The following is a 27,002-nucleotide window of genomic DNA, read 5'->3' as shown; positions in this document are numbered from 1 at the left end:
TCAGAACTCCAGGCCAAACCGGTATATGTGTGTGTGTATATATATATATATATACACATATATATATTTATTTATTTATTTTATCCAACAGTGAAACTAAAAGAATAAGTATGTACAGGTTAGTGGACTTAAGAACAGAACCCACGAGGAGACAGAGGTCACCAGCCAGCAGACCCCTGTGCTGTAGCTATGCGGGTATGTGGCGGGGCGCAGCCCCACGAGGCTCATGATTTAACTGACTCCTCTATAACCTCTGTGGGGAAGATGGAGTCCAGGGGCCCAAGACTTTCCTCAGCCTCCGGTGCCTTTTCAGCTTCAGCATCCTCTTGAAAGGAAGAAAAGTGTTCTTCCCGGAAACCTGTTTCAAAAGACAGCACAGTTCATCGTCCTGACCCAGAGGTGTGGACTCTGCTGTTATGGATCGCAGGGTCTGAAGACCATCCTCAGACCTGTGCAGAAAGGAGCCGCCTGACACTTGCCCCACCTGCTTGTGTTACATGCACCTGTGACATCTGTGCGTGTGAGGCGTAGACAGACACGGGCCATCCCAGGCAGGATCATGCTTTAAGTGGCTGACATTTTGCCAAGACAGCTTCTTCAAAAGTGGGCGTGGCTCAAAAGTGGGCGTGGTGCCATTTGTTCTGCTGGTTTGGGTGCTCCTTGTGTTTACCTAATGGTTTTGGTTAGAGAAATTTCCACTAATTGCTTGATGCATTCCAGAATGCGCAGGGCGCTGGGCACCTAAGAACAGGATGGGCCTCTGGTCTCCCAGGGTTCTTTTTGATGTTCCAAAGCAGCTGACTTTCTTGGAAATGGGAAGTAGGAGAGGTCTTGAGGTAATATTTAGAAGAAGGTAATCTGGCCTATAGGGGTATGGGAGGGGCTTGCAAAGGGAACAAGCCCCTGCATCACACCGCAAACAACACAGCCTAACTTTGGCCTGCCTTTATGTGACTCTGAAACCATCTTCTAATTACACTTTTATTTCTCCTGAATCTTAGGGTGTGTTTGACAATCTCCATTTTTAGTTAAACATGACATTTTTTGCTGTTGTTTTAAGATAGGGTTTCTCTGCATACCTCTGACAGTTTTTTTTATTCATGATTTTATTGGTCACTTCTTTTTTTTTTTTTTTTTAATATATTGGTCACTTCTTATCTCTTTGTTATGGCCACCTCTGGGGCAATGGGTAATATTAAAAATTAAAGGTGAATATTTAGTAAGCTTCTTTCCAATGGGGACCCAAGAAGCTCCCCATGCAGATTTGCAGAGTTTGAGTTTCCTAAGCCACGGGTTCCTTTCTTGAGGGACCTTAGCCTCTCTCTGGTGCCACGTTAGAATCAACATGCTGCCTACTTGAGGTAAAACAAGTTGTTTGCAGAAGGAGCACATCTGCCTTTAACTTCCAGGGGCTGTGCACAGAAGCCTTAAGTATAATTTGGGCCATAACAAAAGGCAGGCTTGGAGATTCCAATCAATTAATTCTATTGAACACCACCAAGCAGCCTATTCATCAGGGAGAAGGGTGGCGAGAGTCTTAAGCATTCAGGTAAATAGATAATCCATTAAGCCAACAATGAACATTGTGGCAAGTGCCATCCTGCTCTTGTCAGCGCTGATTGACAGTCTTTGGGTTGTCCCGCCCTCCTGCCGAGGAGCTTCTATTCCCTCCCTTCCAATCTTTGTTCCTTTACTCACGGCTAAGCGAAAACAAAGCAAGAAAGCAGCACGTACCCCATGTTCCACTCTGGATGAGTTCTTCCTCTATGGTGAGAAGGCGGTTGTATTTGGTCACCCGTTCACCCCGAGAAAGACCCCCCAACTTGATAAACCGGGCACCGAGTCCAACAGCCTAAAGTGGGGGAAAACAACTTACTTTAAACAGGAGAGTTTTGGTTTTAAGCAGCCCTTTAATGTGGGATTGGGGTCGGGGGAGGGGGGGCTCTTCATCTTTATGGAAGTAACATGGCCTGCTGGAAGCTGAGCACTGAAGGGCAAACAGATGGTGTGCCTGACAGTCCATCAGGCACTTTACTGGTCCTGAGCGTGCGCCGATTTCAGCGGAGCACGGCCTGGCCTTTCACACCCCATTTTAGGAGGGAAGATTGCAAGTGTACACATCAGTCATTTTATTGTGCCCACCATTTTCGCTGGACTTCCATTTTGCCTCTTTTAAAAAGTTCAAAGATTAGCGCTTTGCAAAAGGGAGCTGTCTGGGAAGAAGCAAGTCTATTTCATAAAAGGTTACTAGACTTTCTCCACCAAAGACTGCATTTCCCTGAAATACCAATTCATCATAAAAGCGGTGTTTTGGCAATTCTGCAATTGACCACCGTTCTGCACTTACCAAATCGACAAGGCTGTCATCAGAGGACTCTGCGTCCGTGCTCCCGAAGACAGCAAGATGCTTCTTACCTGCAAGAGCAGCTCCTGTCAGTCAAGTGTGCTTTACAAGCTATTCACATGTGTGCAGGACTCTGATCAAAACCAGAAATTTCCTACATTTAGGAGTTTCTGGGCATGGGCTGTCTGACCGAGCATTCCCACCCAAATTGCATCTTTATTGTCCTGACTTTGTCTGTTTAGTCCTTTTTCAGTACCTTATCTGCTATTAAAGACGAGGCGGGGCAGGAGAGATGCTCAGTGGGTAAAGTACTTGCTGCACAGGTATGAAAACCTGAGCTTCAGTGTCTGGGGCTCCCGTAAAAGCTGCATGCACACCGCCAACCCCTGTAACCCCGCTATTTCCACAGCAAGAGGAGACAGGAGAAACCCAGGGAGCTCTCAGAAGAGCAGCCCGGCCTGTGACAAAAGACTGTCTCAAACAAGGTGAAAGGGGAACACTAACACCTGAGGCTGTCCTTTGACCCCACACACATGAACATGCATATAAAGGCATGTGTCACCACATTTAAGATTATAAGATAATAGCATTATCGCTACTAAAAGGGTAGGGCAGGATGCTCAAAGCAGATCACCCTTCTAAGATCACAGCCATGACATTCAATTCACTTATTTGCTGTTTGATGTACATGGGTGTGCTTCAAGGGCATCGGATATGGAGTCCACACCAGGCATAGCAACTTTCTCACCTTATCCTGGGGAAATTTACTCAAAGGAATGTTTTTATGGATAACTCGCAGTTGCTAGTATCTATTCATTTAGGGGTCTCAAAACCCCTTGAAACTTGCCAGAGTCTACAAAGGGCAGAGTGCTATTGTGACAATGTTTGTGTTTTCCTGGTAGGAACGTGCTGAGTAGCCAGCCTGGGAGAACAGGCCAGGCAGGAAGCTCTCCAACATGCACCTCTTAGCCAGTTTTGCTTGGATGGACAGCCCACCTTCTGGCATCTGCCCCAGCCCCTGGCTGCCAGGCTGGCTCTGAGACCTGCTGCGGATCTCAGACTGGCCTTCTGCCTGGCTCACAGTCCTGATGGTGGGCATCTATGTATTAGCACTGTCATGAGTAAGTACAGTCTGGCTATGACTTCCCCAGACTTACTTACACCGCATGGGGGTGTTGGCCTGTAACCGCACTGTGCCCACTCATATCACTAGAGGGAGAAAATAAGCAGTTGCTATGATGAAAGTTCAGAGCAGCATCGTTAGGGGTCGGCAGGTCAGGGACAGCGTGAACATCAGCATACAGTCCATTTAAGTCAAAACCTGAAGGGTGGGGAGGGTTTGACTAAGTGACTGGCCAGGCAGAGGGCGTGTCTAGACTCTGAAACATGGAACCGAAAGCGAGCAAGTATGGGCAATGGGATCACTGAGGCCAAGGGAGGGTTTAACCTCTCCAAGCCTCAGTTTCTCCGGAAACTGGAGAGGGCAATGTGAGGGTTCACCCTGGGACTGGAGTGGCTGACACTGGAACTACACAGAGCTGCTCTCCCTGGTGCCCCAAATCCACCAGCGAAGACCCCTTGGCTCCCACTTATCATCCCTTGGTTCCCTGATCTGGAATCCTGCACCTTCCAGATTCCCTGCTGGGGACCTGCATCCTTGAGGCTAATCAGCTTTGCCAACCTGCAGGGTAGGAATGAACCTCCTTCCTGCTGCTCAGCGGGATCGTCCTGCCACTTCCTTAACTGTTGAGAAAGACCAGTTCCCCTCTAAGGGGGACCCAGTTCCCGTCCCAGAATTTTCCAAGGCAGCATAAAGTAGGGCAGGTGTGTCCTGCTGGGTGCATGTGTATGTGCAGGCAAGCATATATCCATGTGTGTCCATGTGAGGACGCACCCAGGTCTGACTCCTCAGGAAGCCTCCCACTATTGACTGACTGACCAATTGATTGACCTAGGCGAGTGTCTCACTATTTTAGAATTTCTCTGAGCAGGCTGGACTAGCCGGCCAGCAAGGCCAGCTCCCGTCACACAGCACAGGGCCTATGCATGCACTTGTCTGGGAATTAAACTCAGGTCCTCAAGCTTATGAGCAAACACTCTGGTCATGACATGGAGGGGCGGCCACAAGACCTTAGCCAGGTGTGGCAGGCTAACACATCTGGCTGGCCCTTCTGCTCCCTGGCAGGGCTTGGTGTGGCAAGCCATTTCCTTGGGTCTAAGGATGGCACTGTGTCTGGTGACATAGCGTTGGGACCAGATGTTTCCCAGGGGATTCAAGGCTTTAGATCTGTTCTGTTATCATTAAGGGCTGAGTACCCCTTCTGAATGTCTCCAATATTCCTCCGTACCCCAGACTAACAGCAAATAGATGGGTGTGCTAAGGTGGCTCCGCCCCTGAGGGGCAGAAAATCGTCCTGCAGGAAGCTGACAGCAGCAGCGGCAATCAGCTATCTCGGAACATCAAGGTGGCAGGCACTAAGCTGCACTCAGTGCCCCACAGATGCTGAACTTTCTTTGCTTTCAAGATTTAATCCTCGCTTTTTACTAACTTCTGCGAACTGTGAGGGTTTGGCTCCTTGCATAACCAAGCCGTTCTGGGCCTCTCAGATGAATATGTTACTCACTGTCGATAAGATGGGTTATTTCCACCAAGTCGGACATTGTGGTTTGGTTTGTGTGTTTTATGATCAGCCCGTGGGATGTGAGGGTGCTGATGTTTCTGTGCTCCAGGAGTTTAGAGACACTTCTGGAAGCCGCTCCTGCAATTATGTAGCACCTGGAAGCGAGAGCAGCATAGATGCTATCCCACTGCTCGGAGTCCTGGTGGATACGTAAGAATTGATCATTACAGCGCATTGAACGCCATCACAAAACAACAGGAATAACAGCACATAATCAAATCATACACTTTTCCTGAAACACATAAAATATTTTCCTTGACATCTGTGCCCTAAGGACCCCTGTGACACTTTCAAACAAATTAGAAGCTCCGTGGAGAGAAGCTTCAAGTAATTTGATTTGAGCCTTAAGATCTTGCGGGGGGAAAAAAAGCAAAACCAAAACCCGAAAGCATTAGTGCCTAAGTATTTCTCCACACTGATTGTGGTGTTCTTTGAGCCCCAGGGATCACCAGCCACTGTTTGCCTACACTGTGGTTAATGCTGGCTGGTTAGAAGATTCCTCAGTTATTTCTACAAAACAAACAAAATCCTAAAAGGAGACTTTGCTAGAGCTTTCACTTTTATGGTGAGACCTCTGTAACATGATGTATTTAATTAGATGTGTGTGTGTGTGTGTGTGTGTGTGTGTGTGTGTGTGTGTTTATGCATATACCCATGTGTACATAAAGTTATCCTGGCCGCTGGCCCAGATTTTGAGCCATCCCGTATTTGCTGACTGTGCAGGTGGGTCCTATCACACTGACAGAGCTATGTCAGTTTTAAGGCTGTCATTACAAGGCCCAGGGAGGCCCTGAGTTCTGTCGGATTTTCTGAGAGCGATGTAAGTATTCTAGGCTATGAAAGGGGAGATGGAGCTGGAAGGCCCTGAAACTGCAAACTAGATCTAACTTCCCTACTGTCTAGTCGTCTCAGTGAGAACCTCTGTTCAGTGCACCTCTGTTCCACGCTCTGGAGGCCACTCTTGTTAGACGCCTGCATTGGAGGCCACTCTTGTTAGACGCCTGCATTGGAGGCCACTCTTGTTAGACGCCTGCATTGGAGGCCACTCTTGTTAGACACATACATTGGAGGCCACTCTTGTTAGACACATGCATTGGAGGCCACTCTTGTTAGACGCCTGCATTGGAATGTGCTGCAAAGCCTCAGGGTCTCAGACCTTCTAAGAACCGTAGCGGTTACTTTACGCATTCGCAGTCGCTGGCATTAGGCTGAGCAACATCTTGCTTCATAAAAGTCCTATTTCCGTGAGCACATGAAAATGATATATGATTAACCTATCGAAACACGGGCTGGCACAGCAGAGACAGCTGCCGTCAGCTGGGCCGCGTGGGCATGCACAGGTACTCCTGAAGGGCTTGCCAATGGCTCGTTTCATTTCTCAGACAGGCAGGCTCCTGGGTAATTGTGTTTCTGCTATTCATTTGTTTAGTAAGCGCCTTTTCATAAACGCCAAAACAAGGTAGCCCGGCCACAGCCCAAATTACAACACACTCCCAGGATCAGAGGCCCAGAAGAATGCAGTTCTTATTCCACTCTGTTATAAGATGGGAAAGGTGAGACTGCTTACTTTAGCACGTGTAAAATACATGTTGTGAAATGGAGAAGGCGGAGCCACTCACCTCCTTCCTGAAAGGATCAATTAAGGCGATAATGTAAGGATACTTGTTGATCAGGTCCACGTACAGGTCCAGCATCTCAGCTGCGCTTTTGTACGTGCCCACCATCACCTCGTATTTCCCTTTACTCTGACGAGGAAGGAAGGCAGTGGAGGGTAAGGGGTGCGCTCTCCAGAAGATGCCACCCACACACTTGCCATTTCACACCAACGGTTATAAACTAGTTCTTTTCAAGGCAATTTAAAATCTCAAATAGTTGTCAATGTGGGGAAGTCAAGTCACTGTTGCTCTTGAGAGGTCTCTTCCCTCTCAAGGATGGATGACTTTGGATGAAGCCTTCTGCACAAGATCATCAGGTACAGAGCAGGAGGAGGACGGCTTCCTATTCGGGTTTATGACGTGGTAGTGCAGGCCCCCGGGTGCCCAGGTAAGGTGGGCAGTAACACAGACCTATAAACTGCCACACAGAGCAACAGTGCAGACCCGCCCACTCTAGAACTCACTATGTTTCAACTGGCAGGGAACAAGTCTGTGAGCCCCTTTCTGTAAACGTAATAAGCCCTGAAATCCGGGCAAAGCTTCTGCATATAACATCCAACACGGAATCAAGTGGTTCTGGGAGGGTGGCCCTTCCCCAAGTAGCCGGCCACCTGCAGGGGGAGCCACACCCAGCCCTAGAAGGGACGGTGCTGGTGCAATCCCAGCCATCTGATTTCTGCAAAGACTCCTGGCATTAAGTACGAACGTGAATGGGGTGAAGGATCCAGTTTAGTCCTGCAAAATAAAGCAGCTTGCTTTCAAGTTTGTGCCACCAAGGATGCTTAGGTCAGGGAGGGAGGGAGGGGGCTAGGGAGGAAGATGGTGTGCCTTGCTGATGCCCTCCTGACTCCTGACTCTACTGGAACTAAGTGGATTCCTAAGACATCTACGGCTAAATGGATTTTCTACTCTTTTTCATATTAGGAAGCAGAAGTTTTAGCTTCCATAACGAGAAGCTTAAAAATCCTGTCTTGTCAGTGAAGAAATGCTAATGACTTTGAACTAACGTTATTGTAAGAATTATCTGATATCAAGCTAATACATTTTACTGAATATAAGCAATAAATACCCGTCCTAGTTAGCACTAGCAGTCAGTATATTCTTAGTCCTGGGTATACGCTGCTGATGAAAACATGCAATTATTTTCCTGATGGTATGCTTAGGAACCAATCATTACGTGAAGAATAGGAAATTACTTTAAACATCCCTTTATAGGCTTAGTTTCTTTAGAAAGTAAAATAACTTCTAGAAATCAGCCAAAACTCAGGGCTCTTATATACTGTACAGAATTTCTTTGTAGTGACAGACTCACAGGTAAGTGAAATCTGATTTGCCATGTCTCCTGAACCTGACATTAATTACCCAGTGTCTCAGTATGATGGGCACTTTATAGAACCGAGAACCAGCATCACTGCATCTGAGCATGGGAAGTGTGTGCAAGCCTGTGAAATACGAAACTGACTGCATTTCCTGGCCTAGATTCTCAGGTAAACAGGCAGCCTCCTGCTGTAGTCTGGTGGGGGATGGGGAGCAGTGTCCATTTCCATTTAAAATATTTCTCTATATAGGTGAAGTGATGGCCAGGTGATGGTCAGGCTGGGAGCAATCTGTATTTAGTTGAAATAAATCCATAGTGCTCATAAACTTCATAACTTGGGGGCATATAATTAAATGGGTTCCTAAGAAGTTCATAATGAAGGGATTTTATACTTTTTCACTTTTAAAATCATTTTATGTGTGCATTTTAACTGCAAGATTTCTATATATAACCATATTTTAATGTTACTTTAAAAAGTTAACAGTTCATTGTTTTCTAGTCATTACCTAATTTGGCCTTCTCATTCCATTTTTATTTGGGCATATATGATGCTAACTGTTCAGAAAATATTCAAGTAAATTCTAATTTAAAAATCACGCCCTGCACACAAGCTGGCTGTTCTGGAGAGAGCTTACATAGTCCATCAGCTCGTGCCCAGCACAGTTGATGGCTAGATGTAGGCTGATTCCCAGTTCCAAGCCCAGATTCGAACAGATTCCTTGAATAAGAAGCAGTGGTTGTTCTATGGTGTCATAGTTGATGGTTAAACAGCCAAGATGAGACATCTTGCCAGTGATTGGCTGCTGCAGAATCAAAAGAAAATGACATAGTTACTGCAGTGTGTTACGGTTCTTGGAACACCTGGTGATCAACACGGATTTTAACTGGATATGGGTCTCCAGAGATCTACTCCGCCCATTTTTGGCAGCTTCTACTTCTAAGCCAACCTCACACTGACCCCTGGTCTGGCCATATAATTCCCCAACACCATCTGGCTTTTACACTTTCTTCAGTGTGCCTCTCTGCCCTACCTGGCTGGCTCTGCCCTTGTACACTGGACTATCCTGAGCCACAACCACCAGGCCATCCCTGTAAGCATCCATGGGTCTATGCTCTAGGCAAACAGAACTGTCACATTTTTTAAAATTAGTGCTAGTGATAACTTAGTGGGTAAAGGCACACTGCACCAAGCTGGCACCCAATGGTGGAAGCACTGCACCAAGTCCTGCCAGCTGTTCTCTGACCTTCAGGAGTGTGAGCACCACCTTCCTTCTCCCTCTGCCATGGGATGTGTAGACTATCCTATGCCACTCTGTCATTTGTAAAGAACAGCCTCTCTCCCTAGTCTTTCACCTGTGCGGTCAAATTCAGTCCTACTAAGCCATGAAGGCTACCTTGTGCTCTTAAGATCTCAGCTGGCGGATGGTGTCTCTGCAGGAAACGTGCAGCCAGGAGGGGGCAGGCGGGGGCCCAGCTCTAGACTGGCACTCTTGGAGCAAAGCACCAAGAAGGAGAGAAGGGCACACAAGTGCCCACCCCACAGAGGCGGCGACACACACTTACTTGACCTCTTTTGCTTCCATCGTGCCCTTTTTTGGTCTCTGGTTTGGGAGGTAGGAGCTATGGGAAGAGCGGATAGAGAGAGGTGTGTTACTTGGTCTTTCAGAGAGGCCTGTGGCGGCAGGCAAGCTGTGGGCCCGCTGGCTTTGTGAAGAGGAGTTCCTCTCCCACGCGCAGACGCACACACAGGGAGCGGTCCAGCAAGGCCCTTTTAAAGTCCCAAACGACCTCTCAGGCTCACCTGCGTCTGCGCCTCATTCTCACCCTCTGCCCTCTCACCTGCACATTTACTCTGTTCTAAGCAGACACAGGTCACGTCAGGAACTCCTGGTCGGTGCAGGAGGACACCAAACCCTCTCTTGATCTCGGGAACTACTACCCGCTGCTGCGGGGTTTACTTTCGCAGGCCCACTATTCTCAGAGTAAAATCAAGGTGGATTTGATTTTCTGAGGGAGTCTAATGTCGGAAAGGGATGGTCTTGGCAAAGAGCCAGCCATCTTGGAAACTAAAATGGGACTGTTCAACATCCTTGGAAGACAGATCCACTGCCGTGAACCATGCACACTTGGGTCACAGGCAGCTTCAACTGTCAAACTCACTCTCTCTCTCTCTCTCTCTCTCTCTCTCTCTCTCTCTCTCTCTCTCTCTCTCTCTCTCTCTCTCCTCTGTTCTCTCTCTCGTTTTTCAAGACAGGGTTTCTCTGTGTAGCCCTGGTTGTCCTGGAACTCGCTCTGTAGACCAGGCTGGCCTCGAATTCACGAGCCTGCCCTGTCTCCACCTCCAGAGTGCTAGGATTAAAGGCTCATGCCAGTACCTCCAGGCAGGCGGCTTTCCTTTATTGTTAATTGGTATAGGAGGCCTAGGCTACAGTGGGTGGTGTCATCCCTAGGCTGCTCCCTGAACCCCCTCTGTTAATGTGCCTTTTGTACCCCTCCCATCAGACAATCAGTTCCCTCCTACCTGGGAGCCTCATTTTTCTTTTTCTTTTTCTTTTTTTTTTTTTTTTTTCTTTTAATTTATTTATTATGTATACAATGTTCTGCCTGCCTGTGTTTCTGGACACCAGAAGAGGGCATCAGATCTCATTTAGATGGTTGTGAGGCACCAAGTGGTTGCTGGGAATTGAACTCAGGGCCTTTGGAAGAGCAGCCAGTTCTCTTAACCTCTGAGCCATCTCTCCAGGCCCGTTTTTCTTTTTCCTAGTCCTTCCTGGTACCCAGGCACTCCTCCTCCTCCCACCCACCCCTTCATGGCCATCCTGGCTGGGTTTGTACATAGTGCTTTTCCCCCCCTATAATGTAAACAGGCACGGTAATGTTGGTTCTATGTAATGGACACAGGATAATGTGAGAGGGTTTTAAATGATTAAATGTAAAGACTATGCAAAGCAACAAAGGAAGGAAAGAAGGAAGCTGAACAAGCCAGGAAGCAGCGTCCCCCATGGCTTCTGTTCCAGGTTCCTGTGTGAGCTCCTGCCCTGACTTCACTCAGTGAAGGGCTGTTACTTGAAGTAGAAGCTGAGTAAACCCTTTCCTCCCAGGTTGCTTTTTTGGCCATGGTGTTTATCGTAGCAACAGGAAAGCTAACCAGGACACTTTGGTTTGGATGGAAAACCCAAAGCAAACAAACGCATTCTCCATAGCAACAGCAATACTAGTTTACTTCCGAGATGAACTGCAGGCTGGATTGGAGCGACCGTAAGTACCACGGGCCCCTTTACATACCGTCTCCATTGCTCTGGCGACTTGTTTCTGAATCTCCAGAAGCAACTCCATACCCTGCAAGCAGAACAGCCATGGTGTGCAACTGTCGGTGGGTGTCGGCGTCAGCATCAGTGTCTTTAGATTTTAAATATGAAACTCACACCCCACGGCAGTGTTTCCTTAGACTGTTCATGCACTCCCTGCTGAGGACCCTTAGTGGGGGATGTGGTTCACACAGTAAGATTTGTTCAAATGTTAGTCTCTGCCCCCCTCCCCCCCCACCCCTCACCCCTGTTGGGCTGAGGGAGCAACAGGCTCTGCCTTGGTATCTTCACTGTGAAAACAGGGTCACTATTTTTTATCATAGTCTCTTGACCAAGCTGCACAACGTTGCAATACAGGTCACGAGTCGTTGAGGGGGCCTGCCTAATTAGTCACTTAAAAAGTAGAGCGTGGGGGCTAGAGAGAGGGCTCATCTGGAAGAGCGCTTGTTTTTGTAAGGGATGCAGGCTCAGTTCCTGCATCTACATGGCTGCTAACAATTGTCTGTAACTCCAGTTCCAGAGAATCCAACACCCTCTTCTGGCCTCCCCAGGCACTGCATACACACGATGCTCACACACACATGCTTAGTGCTCTGCCGCCCCAGCAGCCCGGCCCGGTCCCAGCAGCCCCACCCCCTCCCAGCAGCCCCGCCCCCTCCCAGCAGCACTGGCAGATAATAACTCAGAGCACAGCCTACAGCAAGGTCTGAATATGGCCTGACAGAATCTGGCAGCCGGTTTGTCACATATAAACTCAACTCACCTGAAATCTGTAAATTGTGAGGAAATGATAATTTTGTTTAAAAGGGGCTCTTTCCGCAAAGAGGGCAGGTGGAGCTTTTATGAAGCTTATTTCCGCTAACTTTGGAAACGTTCACTCTGCAGGAAGGGTGGAGAGAGGCCTTGCCTTTTCCTGAAAGCGTCCACCATAGCATGAACCTTAGCAGTTATTTCTAATGCCGAACTGGTAGAGGACTCAAAGGGGCATATGGACTCTCTGGGCACCAAGGGGCAAGGTAAGACATCATCAGCACAGCTGAGAACCAAAGCTCTGATGCAGGATGTGTTCACTTCACATCACGTAAGAAGCAAACCCCATGGGTCCTGGACTGCCCCGCTAGCCTGCAGTTCTTGCTAACAGAAGAGGCCGTGGGAAAGCACGGACTTCTGCTCGCTATAGCCCATGTATACAGGCACTCTTGGCACTCTCGGGTGATGGCTTTTCCACATAAACCTTGTTCCTGGGAGTCAGCAACAGGAGCCACGGCTGTCCAAAACAGCAGGTCCCTGTTGTCTGTGTCCTCGCTTCCTGCCTGCCTACTTAATTTCCTAAAATGCCATTTCAAACATTTAACTCCCTTTTCCTTTATCTACCCTAAAATTCACCAATCATGGAGGATTGGGGGGCAGGGAGGAGTCTATGAGGTACTTGTTTGGTTGTTAATCCAGGATTGGGTATACAGATCACTTCTTTCATTAGATGTAGCTTTCCAGGGGATGACTTCCCACAGCTGAGCACAGTTCCCATCAGCAAAGGCATAGTGAACGTCGAAGGCTGCTCCTGGAAGGCCGGGAAAGCAAGGGAGGATGAGGACGGTCGCCCACTGCACTGCCACATTCCCGGCCCCGTGCAGTGATGGACGTAACGGTCACTGACCTGGCCGTGCTTCAGTAAGGCAATGGTCATGTACAGAGGAACACTGGCCAGGCTGGCGCTGGCTTTGGCAACTGCTAGTGACACGGCCCCTATGGCCATGCTGCCATGGAGGACCGGTTCAGGGGGTTCTGGGGGTATGATCGGTTTCTCCAAAAGAGTTTCCCTCCGTCCTGGAGGGGAAAGCAGACGAGAGGAAGGATGCCTTTCTACAAGTCTCATTATAATAAAACCACATTTTAATGCTGAGCTCACAAAAGACCCAGTGCAGAGGCAAGGGCTGGACGATCATTCTTGGCTCCCAGGGATTTTCAGATTAGCAAACTTTTTTTTTAACATATATATTTACATTATTACACATATGTGTAATAAACTACCTATAGTAAGAAGAACCAAGAAACATTTCACAATTGTATAAAATTTACATTCATAGTGATTTGGTTATTCGTATTTGGCAAACCTGAAGAAAATATCTTTTCTATCTTGGTGCATCTAAAATTCTAAATGAAAATCCATATCTATCATATCTCATCACTACCAACTTAAAACATCCATCTAGACCTAAAAACATCTTGACTCCAAAATAACTAAGCTTAATTGTAAAACCAAATTAGCTGGTCTTCAACTCCATCAGAGACTTGAGAAGGAATAAAATTAATTACCCGAGTAAACAGGAAGTGCAGGTTAGCAGCTTCCCAAATGAGAAAATGACCGAGACAGTTTGTTGCGTGAACAATCACCCAACACTCTCTATAACATTGGAGCATCGTCTTAAGCCTTCTGGCTCAATATATCTGACAGACATTATTGTGAGGCAGACATAGTTGTAAGGACTTGCGTACCCTGCCTTGGCAGAGTTTGGCTGCTGACTCTGCCTGCATCCAAGCTTGCCTGTTTTTTTAGCAGAATTCTGTCTGTGACAGAAATGGGGACATTTTGCCCAGTAGCTTGTTTGCCACATTTGAAGCCATCTCCGTGAGGAGGTTCCTTGATACTCATCCTCCTCTTTGAGATAGGCTGGGTGTTACCAGGAGTTAACCTGTCTCATTGTCAATGAATCCTTAAAATAACTTTAAATGCCATATTCTGTGTGTCTCTAAAGATTTTGAAGACCTTACAGATTAGCAAACTTAGCCCTGGATTCTGCCTAATGATGTCTAGGCCACTCACAATGAACTGGGTAACTGCTACCCCCACACCCTGTGTAGGTAACTGCTACCCCCACACTCCTGTGTAGGTAACTGCTACTCCCTCACCCCTGTGTAGGTAACTGCTACCCCCACATTCCTGTGTAGGTAACTGCTACCCCCACACCCCTGTGTAGGTAACTGCTACCCCCACACCCCTGTGTAGGTAACTGCTACCCCCACATTCCTGTGTAGGTAACTGCTACCCCCACACCCCTGTGTAGGTAACTGCTACCCCCACATTCCTGTGTAGGTAACTGCTACCCCCACACCCCTGTGTAGGTAACTGCTACTCCCTCACCCCTGTGTAGGTAACTGCTACCCCCACATTCCTGTGTAGGAAACCTGGCGTTTGTTGTGGTTGAGAGACCACATTGCCCATTATTGCCCAGTATGATGCAGGAAGTGGATGCTGGCTTGATTTAGAGTCTTGGAACTCCAGCCCCTGCTCTTTATGTGCCTAGTCAGCGTGGACCTAACACCGAGCACGTAGGTCTTCGTGAGTTTCCCTGACTTCCTGTCTTTCTCTAAACCCAAAGCCGTGCTTTGCTCTGTGCTTGCCCACCACCTCTAACAACGCCCCAAGCCCAGCAGTCTGCCTGAATCCTCATCTGTGTTCGCTGTGCCAGCTCCCAGGCAGCCTGTCTGTGCACATCAAAGTCCCTCCTACGCGTCCAGCCTCCTGCTCTTCCCCCAGGGTGACCTCAAGTCCTCAGGGCAGAGAAGATGCACGTGCGTAGCAGTGAGCCGTCCTGTCTCCATCTTTCACATCCCTTCAGCTCTCAGTTCTGTGAGTCAAAGCGATGCAGATGGGCGCTCATTGGTGACCCCTTCCTACTCCTCAGCAGCGTCTGCCACGTCATCTGGGGAAAGACTGCTCCTACATAACTGTGTTGCTTTGGTCCATTCTGGTCCCCTGTCTGAACCTCAGCAGCAGAAGCCGTGAGATGAAGGATGTTGTTTTCGTGTTAGCTCTTTCCTGGTCTATTGTTTTCTTATTTACTGAAATCCACATTTTAACTGGGTGTTCAGATGTGCCTGGGGCCGTGTTAGCTACTGGCAGTGAGTCCTTGGGGCATGCTCTGACCCAGCAGGTGTACCTGGGGCCGTGTTAGCTACTGGCAGTGAGTCAGTCCTTCGGCATGCTCTGACCCAGCAGGTGTAAGCGTGCTTGTGCTGCTAGGGGCAGTTCTAGTGTTAACCGACTGGAAGAGCCACCTTTAGCACTGTTGGAAACATAAAGCAGAGGACAGATTGAAGCAAAGCTTTGTAAAACAAATGCTAACTGATATATGAGGCCAAAACAGTTGAAATATACCTTGTAGGTTAAGGTTCTATGTGCAGTTAAGACAGTTAAGAATAAGTTCCTCTTTGTCCTGTGTTAAGTCTTTGCAAGTTAAGGTTTCTATTTGTAATTAAGTTTCTGTTTCTTCAATCTGAATGTAAACTGCAAAACATGTTTTTCCATGACTAGAGACCCCAGTCCCATGATGTACAGCTTCCTCCCTCCCTTTCACTGTGTATTTCTAACAGCACAGCCAACTCTTGCCCTGTGAGCACCTTATCTCCCTTATAAAAGGGATTTCCAGCCGGGCATTGGTGGTGCCACACCTTTAATCCCAGCACTCAGGGGGGTGGGGTTGAGGCAGAGGCAGGCGGATTGCTGTGAGTTCAAGGTCAGCCTGGTCTACAGAGCGAGTCCAGGACAGCCAAGGCTACACAGAGAGACCTTGCTCTCTCAGATCCCAGCTGGTGAGATGACAGCCTCCTGGCCAGTCCGGAGTGCACTCCAAACACAGTTCTAATTGGACAATCCTGGCTTTGGTCTTTTCTCCCCATGATTCTCGGCTTAACAGATAGATATGCAAATAGAACTTGCTTCTATTAAAGCAGATTTTTTATTGTGGGTGGCTTTTTTGATTGCCTCACGGATTTGACTGCCTCACAGGAACCTTCAAGAAGGGGCAGATCCCTGGCCTCCTCTCCCACCTCCTTTACCTAGTTCCTCCCACCACTGTTTAAGGCATTTTGGTCGGTAAGTGCTCACCTGTGAATAAGAGCACAGTTGTTTTGTTTCCCAAATAAAAAGAGAGGGTAGGGTGGGGTAAAACCCTATCTACCTGCATAGCAGCTTCCAGGGAGGTGAATGGTGCTGCAGACCCCAAAGCCCAGCCTTTCCCTCTTGTGTCTTTGCAACTAACGGTGTCAGATATGACAGTCACTCACCTGCCTTCTGCCCTTTCTTTTTGGAGGGAGGTGGAGGAGGAGGCGGTGGAACTGGAGGCGGGGGCACGGGCACTGACTCCTCTGCGATCCTTTCCAATTCTTTGTTCTCTTTATCTTCTTGTACTTTATTTTCAAAGAAGATCCTGAATGGCAGGAAACATAGGACTCTACAAAAGGATGTCATGTTTTAGAGCTGACCCTGGTATGTTTCAATAATATGATTTTTAAGCTAATGAAGAACAAATCAGCTTTAATTTCCAAGATTAGTGAAAAGTAATGATGGTGTCGAAGCCATTTTTCCCCCAGGAATCAAACTCACTTTTCCTGGAAAGCAATGCTCATCATTTAAATTAGCTGAGCTTTCATACTTTCAAAATAAAATTTGAAGATATAATTTGATTAAGCGTGACTAGATTTTCTTTTTATATAAATGACACTCAGAAGCCAAACCATTCAAGACTCCTTAGTGAAAACAGTGTTGTAAAGATGTCTTTCCCTTTTCCCCTTACCAAGAGATTTATTTATAAGTGTGTGTGTAGCTGGGTGCAGTGGCCTATGTCTGTCATCCCAGCACTAGGGAGACAGAGGCAGGTGGATCTCTGTGAAATTGAGGCCAGCCTGGTCTACACAGAGATAGCCAAGGGTGCACAGAGGAACCCTGTCTCAAAAAAAACCAAACACACACACACACACACATTCACACACACGCCCACGAAACCTCTCATGTGAGAGCTGGGAATGCAGCTTACATGCTCTGCAAGAGCAGGGTGAACTCTCCATGTTCCCTTGTTCCTGTTGATGGGGGCAGGTACGCATGACTTACAATGAGCATGTATTTAAAACTTTTGGGAAACCCCTAGTAGACACAACGATGCAACATTTTACCACCTCCCCCACATGCTCAAATAAAAATACAACAGCTTCCAAAGAGCCCCCTCAAAAAAAAAAAAAAAAGGAAAACAAAAATATCCCATAAAAATGTTCCATGGGAATCAGATCAGATTTACATTAGACTTATTAATAATCCTGTAAGAGTGGTATCAGCTCTGGATGCCCAAGACCAAATTCTCAGCACAAAGGAGATTTATTTGCCTCAGAGGGACAGAGAGCAGGGTTACAGGACAAAGATGGAAGACAGAGGGAGAGGGAGCAGGGCAGTTCGTCCCCGAGGGGGGCAAAAGACTGGCCCTGGGTAGAGAGAAGACGGACCATGGGACATAAGAAAATGGCAGTTCATAAAGATAAGAGGGGAAACCCTGTGTTAGGAGGAGGTGTTTGATTTAATTGGGCGTGTTAATTAGATGAGCCGAAGGGGGCTTTTGATTGATAGCTGGACCTCAGGAGGAAGAAACGGTCAAATAAAGGAGTAGACCTTGATGGCCACTTTAGAACCTAAGCAAGAGTTTTAAACATGGCGGAGTGAATGGGCGAGAAAGGCAATGCTGGCCAGAGCCACGCTTGCTGTGCTCGGGCTGGCGAGAGTCTCTTCACTCATACCATTTTGTTTTGTTTTATTATTGGGTTGTTCGGTGTTGGTAAGTCGTTCTCTCTGGCTGCTTCCTCCTGAGTTTGGGGTGTCATCCTCAGGGGAGGCAAGGAAGCTGGGATGTTGGTCAGGGCTCGGAAGATCAGGCTGTCGGGCACTGTCCAGATTCTGCAGGGCCATCTGAGGAGGCTGGACCAGGATGTAGATTTTGAGAAAACAGCTGGGGCTGCCACTGGAGCTGCTAGGGCAGCTGGTACCTGATGTGAAATCTGTTGCAACAGGTAGACCAGGGACAGCGGTAAGGAGTCGAGAACAAAACCTTATCTTGGATGTACTTTTGAAACTGTTATGTTCATAGTCCTGGTAGATAGGAGGATGAGTCCAAGGTCCTGGTAGGAGGATGAGTCCAAGGTCCTGGTAGATAGGAAGTCGAGTCCCAAGGCCAGGGCAAGGGGAAAATCACATCCCTAGGAACAGGCAGCAGGTGGGAAGTCTTAGGCTGTTGGTTGGCAGGGGTACTTGTCTGGCGGCTGTTTGAGAGTTCTTGAGAGGAGCCAGAGAATTTAGATTGGCTGTATAAAGTTAATTGGGAAGCATCTGTTATTTGAAAGCAAGGCCTGGTTGCGCTGGGGAGAATATAATTTTAAAAGCTTTTGTTACGTCAGAATAGTCTTCCCTGGGGTGTTCAGGTGGGTTCGGGAATTGCGATGTTTTAGGAACATGATTGGGGAAGGTCTTTGCAAACGTCGGGAGGGGCGGTCTCTGACAGGTTTGGGGTGAAACGGTTCAGAGAACTTAGCTTTGGTTCCCAAAGTGGGACAAGTGGTCAGATGCTGGGTAGAATCGGTGGCTTTTGAAGGGAGGCGCAGAGAAGGTGGTAGGGGGCGCTGACGGAGGTGCCAGTGAGACTGAGGAGAGTTTGCTGGATGACCTTGACCCAAGGCTCGGCCATGAGAGGGGAGGGGAGAGGAAATCAGAGAGATGGCTTGGACCTGCGAGTGTGGCTTTTGTTCACTGTTACATGTCTGAGAATGTCTAGGCAGTTAACAAATTTAGGGGAGTCAGCTGGTGGTAGATTTGGGGTCACCATTTGGACAGAGAGAAGGTTGGAATGTGAGAAGAGAGATGATATTTGTGGGGACTAGGTGAGCATGAGGGAACAGGAGCCGGAAGTCGAGGATGACTACTGATAATGAAAAGGGTCAGTGTGATGTGGCCATCTGACAGGAAGGAGTTGCCAACCATATAAAAGTGTAGGCAGAAGTAGCTAGAGGATCTTCTTGTGTATGAGAGGGATGGCAGGGGGTCTTTGAGAGCGTTTTGACAGGAGTGATAGAATCTGGGCAACATTATGGCAAAGAGGTAAGCGTGGGTGGGTTGAGGGAAGGACAGATAAGAAATGTGAGTGATGAGTTCTTGATAAGACAAGTTTAAAGAGATAGAATCTAAGATGGTGGAAGAGGTTGGACTCCTCTGTAAGGTAGGCCTTGAGGGAGATATTGGTGGTCATAGATGGTGAGGGAGGAATCAATAGATTGTGAGCGGGGAACCCCAGAGTTTGCTTTTTAGATTTAGAGATCAGTAGACAGGGAGGCCAGCCCCGGAAGGTGCTGTCTAGAGTTTTGGAGAGGTCGGCCACAGGGGTAAAGGTCAGTCCTAGGAAATGCTTATGTGCGTTGGAAGTGTAAGGCTGGAAAGGTTGCATAGATCTGGGGGGCAGAGGCCCAGAGTAGAAAGGAGAACCTTTAACTTTAAGAAATCATTTGTGGGGCTGGAGAGATGGCTCAGTGGTTAAGAGCACTGCCTGCTCTTCCAAAGGACCTGGGTTCAATTCCCAGCACCCACATGGCAGCTCACAACTGTCTGTAACCCCAAGATCTGACACTCCCACACCAACAGACATAAATTAAAATTAAATAAAATATAAAAAAATAAAATAAAATCTTAAAAAAGAAAGAAAGAAAGAAAGCATTTGTGGGTGGGAGGAAGGAGGAGGTCCAGTGCTGGCCTGGTGTAGGGAATGCGTCAGGAGTGAGAACTTAGGCATTTAGGCGTGGAGGAAATTGGCTATGACAACAGAGATAAAGAGCAGAGATGGGCAAGGTGATCTAAAGGGAGGCGCTTATGGGGAGAGAGAGAATTTAAGATAGGTGACTTGGGGAGCTGAGCTCTAGACAGTGAGATCTGGTAACTTCTGGAACTGAGGAACTGAGGAGCAAGGCGGCGTGTTAGATTGACTACAAGAGAGGGAAGGGTTACAGAGGAGGAGGTTATTTATATTCTGCAGCAAGTGGGAGGAAAGAGGGAGAAAGCAGGCCAGGTCTGCAGCAAGTGCCGGCCTAAAAGGTGGGAACCGCCTGATCCCCCGGGGAAGGCCAGTCCAGGCTGGCTGGAGCTGTGAGTATCGGGATCCATCTATGAGGAGCAAAAAGTTCTTGGAAGCACATGTCATGAGTATTGAGAAGAAAGTGTCTTTACGATTTAGGACTGGAAATAGTGTTGTCAGGGAAAATAGAGAGGACAGCCCAAGGGTTAGAGACTTAAGGGCATACAGGAATAAAGGCAGAGTTAGTGGAGCAAAGGCCCTGGACTAGGTGGAAGGTTCTGTTCCGGTTTTGACTGTTAATATGGGAGTGTTGTGGAGTGAAAGGGTGGGGCACAGAAACAATGGGTTTGAGTCCTAGGCAGAGGCTGGTTAAGGGTTAGGGAGTATTAGGGTGCTTATGACAGAGAGGGCGTTTATGATGTGCAGCAAGGTAGGGAGAGGTGGGACCCCACACAATGGGGTCGATGTAGTGGGCAAGACTTTTAAAGAACTGAAGGAGACTCATCTGGACAGAAAATTCTATACTCAGCCAAAGCCTCAACCATGAGGGCAAAGTGCTGATGCTTCAGGAAAGAGTTCAAAAACGCTGCATCCCTCATCCCTTTCTCATCCTTTCCAAAAGATCTCGTCCTCCCTCCCTCTTCCTTCTCCTTCTTCTTCTCCCCCCTCCTTCTGTCTCTCTCTTGCTCCCTCCTTCCTCCTTCCCTCCTTTTCTGTCTCTGTCTTTCTCTTTCCCACTCTTTCTCCCTCTCCCTCTATCAATCTCTCCTCTATGGGGGAAGAGAGAGAGAAACAGAGAGGGAGGGAGGGTGAGAGAGAGAGAGAGAGAGAGAGAAAGAAAAATAATTTAAAAACAGAAGAACATGAAATTAGCTCAGACAGAAGGTTTGGGGGACAAACTCCAGAAGAAGAACAAACAAAGTAGAAGCTGTGGCCAAAAAGCAAAAGTAAGGGTGTCTCACTTAAATTTAAAAAGAAAAAAAAAGTTTTTCAAGGCCCCCTCCCCAAGGTTATCATCCAACTCTGAGGCAAAACAAAACAAAAACCCCCAGCATGACCTTGCTTACAGTAGAGTGATAAACTTAAGAGGCTGCAGTTGCCTTTGCCTGGCCGAGGGAGCTGAAGTCTCTCCCCAAAGGAAAGGTGACCCTAACCCTTTACTTAGTGTGTCAGTGAAGGAGGGTTACTCAACCCTGCTGGCTTTCTGAGTTAACCAAGCTCCATCCTGGGCCGCAGGAGGTCTGCACCTTGGTTGTGGCTGAAGGACAGTGTAAGCAGTGGCCACTGAGTCCACAGGACAGGGTTGAGAGTGCCACCGTGGCATCAAACAGGGGGAGGACATTTCTCTGGATTTGTGACCTGATCATTATCCTAAGAACGTTCTTTGATGAACCCAGGGGAGTTCTGTACAGCAGAAACCCTGGTCCCCTTAGAGAGGAAGAGTGCGGTAGCAGGACTTTCAGAGAAAACCAGACTTCGGGGAACTCTCGCTGTTTAAACTCTGTCTCCCCAGTCTGCAGTCCGCAGTGAGCTTCTTCATCTGTGGGTGACAACTACCCATGGGATCATGTAAACAAATGCTGAAGGATGCGAAGTATTTGCTAACTGCAAAGGATTTCTGAACATGCTATGACTGAGAATTATTCCAAATCAAACACATAATGGATTTGAAGTGTTTGGGGCAGTACTTGCTCACCCACGTACATCATGTGACTTTGGGTTCCAACACATGTGTATACTCTGCAATGTCACGCCACACAACACCACTGATGCAGCCTGAAATAACCTCAGATTCAAGACTAGTATACATTTGAAATTGTAGTGTTTTGTTGTATATACAAGCTTCCTGAACTTACAGAAACATCATGGTTTAGTTATGCAAAAGGAAAACGTTTACTATCTTCCCCAGCAGGTAAACATAGAATTCGTGTGTCTTTGTGTCCCACTGTTAGAATGTTTGGTTTCTTTAATGAGTTGCTGACTTGAGTTTCAGAAAAAGGTGTCCAGTGAGGAGGCTGAAGAGATGTCCAACACTTAGGAAGAGAACGGTGCTCGTGTAGAGGGACCCACAGAGGCCAAGTGACCCTTTCACAGGGCTCACTGAAAACTGGCAAAAAGCGCAGATACGGTTCGTAACAGTACCAACATTACAGTTATGAAGTAGCAAAGAAAAAAAATTTTTTTTTTTTTTTGGTTTTTTGAGACAAGGTTTCTCTGTGTAGCCTTGACTGTCCTGGACTCACTGTGTAGACCAGGCTGGCCTCGAACTCACAGTGATCCATCTGCTTCTGCCTCGCAAGTGCTGGGATTAAAGGTGTGCGCCACCACCACCCAGCTCAAAGAGAATAAATTGATGGTTGGGGTAAGGAAGGCTGAGAACACTTACCTACCCAGTGGCACACAGCCATCTACAGCTCCAGTCCTAGGAGGTTGGAGGCCCTTCTCTGCTCCCTTTGGTCACAAGGCACACATGTAGTACACATACATATATGGAGGCCAAAAACTCATACACATAAATGAAAATGAATAAATCTTTAAAAGATTTTTAAAGTAAAAAATGTTAATGAATTTCAGCTTGGTACTAGGCAGAACTGTCCAATGATTTCTGATATGGTTATAAACATAATTCTGATGTTTGAACCGTGTGTTCTGTGTATTTATACAAAGCAGTATTCTCAGCTTTGACTAATATAAAATCAAATATTGATCAGCTCTGGGCTGGCAAAATGGCTCAGCAGGCAAAAGCACTTGTGTCCAAGCCTGGCAGCCTGAGTTTGACCCTTGGAACTCAACATGGAGGAAGGAAATGTGCTGCTGTGGCACATGTGGCGTGCACACACACACACACACACACACACACACACACACACACACCTACTCATGCATACAAAATGAATAAATAAATAAAAATATTGATGAACTCTGAAGAAAGTTGAAGGTTGTCTGTTTCCTGCAGTATCAAACATTCAGCCAAGATTCCATTCGAAATGTAAAAAGCACATGCATCTCATTAGTGTGCAAATTTGCCTTAGTCTTCAAATGAACGGTAAAATTATATACCAAAGAACCATGGTTACTAGTAGATGTTTGATTTGCATACTAAGTTTACATATCTGTGCATGGAAGTCTCTCAGGGTGGGGAGGCAGCAGAGCCAGCGTTGGCCATGCAAACACCAGGAGCCCAGGGCCAGTTCTCCAGCACCCATGTAAGAAGCCAGGTGTGGGGAGGCATACTCCTGAGCTTAGCACTGGGCAGTCAGAGACAAATATGCTCACTGGCCAGCCAGTCTGGCTGAATTGGTGAGCTCCAGGTTAAAGCAGGACCCCTTGCCTCAAAACAGAAGGTAGAGGGTGACTAAGGAAGATAGCACATGTTCAGCTCTGGCCTTTACAAGCTTGTGCACGTGCAGGTGCAATTTTACATTTACATGCAATTACATTACACACACCACAGGGCTGTGAGTGGCACATGTCTAAGAAACGCTGCTCCCCTGAGCCATTCTGTTGGCAGGAGCAACACTGAGACAACAAGGACTCGATTACAGCCAGCCGTTAGGATTTTGCAATGGCAGCTGTACCTGAGCCTCTGGTCCACCTCTGCCTGGTTGGAGGGGACCACACCCCACAGCTCCTCTGCGATGGACCCGTTGACCCACTGCACAGCTGTGCTCACTGCCAGGTTTCTCTCCACCTCCTCTGCATCTACCACTTCTGGCAGAGCGTTCTCCAGGACTTCAAAGTGAGCAGGCATCACCGCGGAACAGATGTACTGGCAAGGACACAAACATGTTCCACATTTCCCCTAGGTCTCCCAGAAGATACAGAATTGAATTAATCTCACATTTAACGTTAATGGTATTTTTATCACCAACTTCAAGGGGGAAACACTTACTAGCTTACCTGTTGAAACATTGAAGCAATTTGACTTCATGAAACATTTCAGATGACTTCTTGTTAAAAGACTAGTATAAACTCCCCACACTGAGCTTCGCTATCACTGCCTTTCTGAGGAAACAGCTACAGACTCAATCTTAATTATTCTCCTTTCAGAGACTGTGACAATTTTATTTGTAACAAGTAGGTAACAACATGAATTAAACTGTTACATTGTTTTTAATTTTTAAATTTACTTTTGTTTTCCAGAAATAGAGTCTCATGCAGCCCAGGCTAGCCTTGAACTCACTATGTATGTCAGAAGATAGCAGCCTTGAACTCCTGATCCTCCTGCCCCCCTACCTTCCAAGTGCTGGGATTACAGGCGGGTACCACCACATCCCACTATTAAGGTTATCTAAATACATTGTTTTCTTTACTTAAATAGTTAACTCTACATATCTCAAACACATAAACCCAAACGTAGGTGTATAGAATGCATTGCATCATAGTGTCAAATTTTTAAAGGTATTTTTGTCTCATTTCCTTTCTCCCCTGGGATTGCTTTTGGGTCAGCACGTCTTGTCTTTTATCAAAGTCACACTGAAACATAAAGCATGTTGCACTGTTGGTTGTATGACCCAATCTTTTATGAATACTTATGAATAAACAGCATGTGTACATATATATGTATACATATCATAAATATTGAATTTCAAAACATTGTTTCTGCAATATTGATAATTCTTGCTAACGAGTACAGAAATGAACAGGACACATTAAAGAACAAATTTAAGCTGCCTCCTACCTTGGGGAAATTTTGAATGGTGCAGGATATTTCCACCTGCAGAGTTGGGAGTCCCAGTCCATCCAGTATGACTCTCCCCGTTACCTTGCATATGGAGGGAGGCTTTGCAAGTTTAGAAAAGTAGTTTGCCTTCAACAGGTACAAAACAAAAATCAGAAAACTACATTGAGTTTATCTTACAAGGCACATCGGCTATCCTACAAAACCTCTCCCCAAGTATCCTGCCTGGATCTGGGTTAGCCCCACACCTCCGCCCATGCCGAGTCTCCACAGAAAGGGCAGTGTGTTGTGTTCTGACCTCTCTTGGCAGAAAGACAGAGACCTACATACAGGCCTGGTGTCAGTGTTCTCTTAGCAGGCCTTTCTATGGCAAGTCAACCAACTCCCTGCTATTTCTTCCCAAGTTATGGGAGCCATTGGTCTCCACAAGATTGTGATGCCTTCAGATTTAAGAAATCTGAAGGGTTTTTTTTTTTTTTAATCCCACCCCCAATCCCAGGCAGGTACCTGGCTTTTTAACAGTGAAGTCAGAGTACAAGGACAGTGTCACCTGACTGCCATCAGCTGACACATAGTGCTACCCAACTCATAGGGGCCTCTCGGAAATGTTAGTAATTGCAATTTTGTTTAAGTGGCAGAGCACAAGCCATTTGGAGGGGATCCAGCCCACTATGGGCGGTGCCAGCCCTAGGCAGGTGGACCAGGGTGGTATAAGAAGGCAGACTGAGTAAACAGCATTCCTCCGCAGCCTCCGCTTCCTACCCAGACTTCCCTCTGTGAAGTACTTGACCTGGAAATGTGAGCCAAATAAGCCATTTGCTCCCTAAGTTGCTTGTGGTCACAATGATGCAGGAAAGCAATAGAAAGCAAAGTAGGGCCATCCCTAAGGTACAGGAGTTCCCAGAGACCTGTAGAAACCAGAGCCCGGGTGCTTAACAGACTGGGGAGAAACACTGCCAGACAGGGCTAGGTGTCCTTTTAAAATTGAGACTGGACGTTAACAGCTCCTTTAGCAAGAGACAGTAGGGATTGAAATCCTTATCAGGCCTTCACTCACCCATCCCACAGCGGTTTTAAGTGTCAGGATTGCTCAGTGTTCCCGGGGAGGGGTGGGGTGGGGGTGTGAATCACTTAAATCCATTAGAGGAGGGAGACTGGGTTTTTGTTTTAACCTTGTAGTTTCTAGAGTCTGAGGTAACAAAGAGTGATGGCCCAGGTACCTTCCCACAGGATAACTCTGAGGCACAGCAGAAGCCCAACAACCAACTCAAAGGATTAAAGTAGGAGGCCCTGACCCTAGGGGAGCTCAAGGGCGCCTAGTCCACAGCCAAGAGAGAAGGGCCTCTGAGTGAAACCAGCGTGAAGCTGAGCACCCAATCAAGGCAAGGCGCGTGAAGCTTGCAAACCCAGGTGGCTTAGGTTCGGAATCTGGGAAGTCTGTTGGCAGTAGAAGCCAGTGGACCGAGGCCTCCTCGGGGTGGGCTGAGTCGGCGGTCCAGCCTGGATCCCCGCCCGCAGGTGAGTTCGGCGTCAGGTGTGTGTTTTAGAAAAGCAAAGGCAGGCGGACTCCTGGAATAGCAAAGAGCCGCGCCAGGCTTCCGAGCTACAGAGCCAGCCACTCGCTTCTGCGCCTCAACCTTTGGTCCCTCCGGGGTCCCGGCTCCGGTCACTGGGCGCTGGGCTGAGTCCTCGATCCCATCCAACCCCCCCACCCCACTCCACTCCCGACCCCACTCCACCCCACCCCCCGCCCGAGCGCGCAGGCGCGACTTCAAGGCGCAGGCGCAGCGCGCTGCCGCAGAGTGGGCAGGGAGGGAGGAGGGAGCTCTCCCCGCTGGTCCCTACCAGGTGCCCGTAGACGTCGGCGGGCTGGAGGTAGAAGGTGGAGTTGAGCAGCTCCTCCAGCCTGCGCGGGACCTCGTTCTCCTGGTAGTACGCCATCGCCTGCTGCTTCAGCTTCTGCAGGTCCCTAGTGATCCCGCAGCTTCGGCCGCTACCTTCTTCCCCCATGGTAGGAGACTTTAGTTCTATAGTGGGGTTTCTCCAGGGGGCCCGGCCAGCGAGCGTCCTTTTGTCGCTAGGCAACGCAACGAGATCCGGACCCCTAGATATCGCGAGGCTTCCCGCCCTCCGTGG

General features: G+C 47.7%; 1 protein-coding gene across 1 annotated transcript; it reads right to left on the bottom strand.

Moving 5' to 3' along the window:
* Positions 1-208: 208 nt before the first annotated feature.
* Eno4 (enolase 4) lies at positions 209-27,002 on the bottom strand. Its single transcript, XM_051146859.1, has 14 exons — positions 26,712-27,002; positions 24,867-24,995; positions 23,764-23,954; positions 16,374-16,516; positions 12,964-13,133; positions 12,736-12,867; positions 11,284-11,337; positions 9,562-9,618; positions 8,634-8,801; positions 6,645-6,770; positions 4,969-5,164; positions 2,348-2,415; positions 1,735-1,852; positions 209-358 (listed from the first exon to the last, which is right to left on the bottom strand). The coding sequence occupies exons 1-14, from the start codon at positions 26,874-26,876 to the stop codon at positions 225-227; spliced, it is 1,851 nt and encodes a 616-aa protein (XP_051002816.1). The 5' UTR covers positions 26,877-27,002; the 3' UTR covers positions 209-224.

This window comes from Acomys russatus, chromosome 5 (genome assembly GCF_903995435.1).
Source record: "Acomys russatus chromosome 5, mAcoRus1.1, whole genome shotgun sequence".
NCBI classification, from domain to species: domain Eukaryota; kingdom Metazoa; phylum Chordata; class Mammalia; order Rodentia; family Muridae; genus Acomys; species Acomys russatus.
Note: the sequence above shows the minus strand (reverse complement) of the source record. Positions and strands in the feature narration are given on the sequence as shown.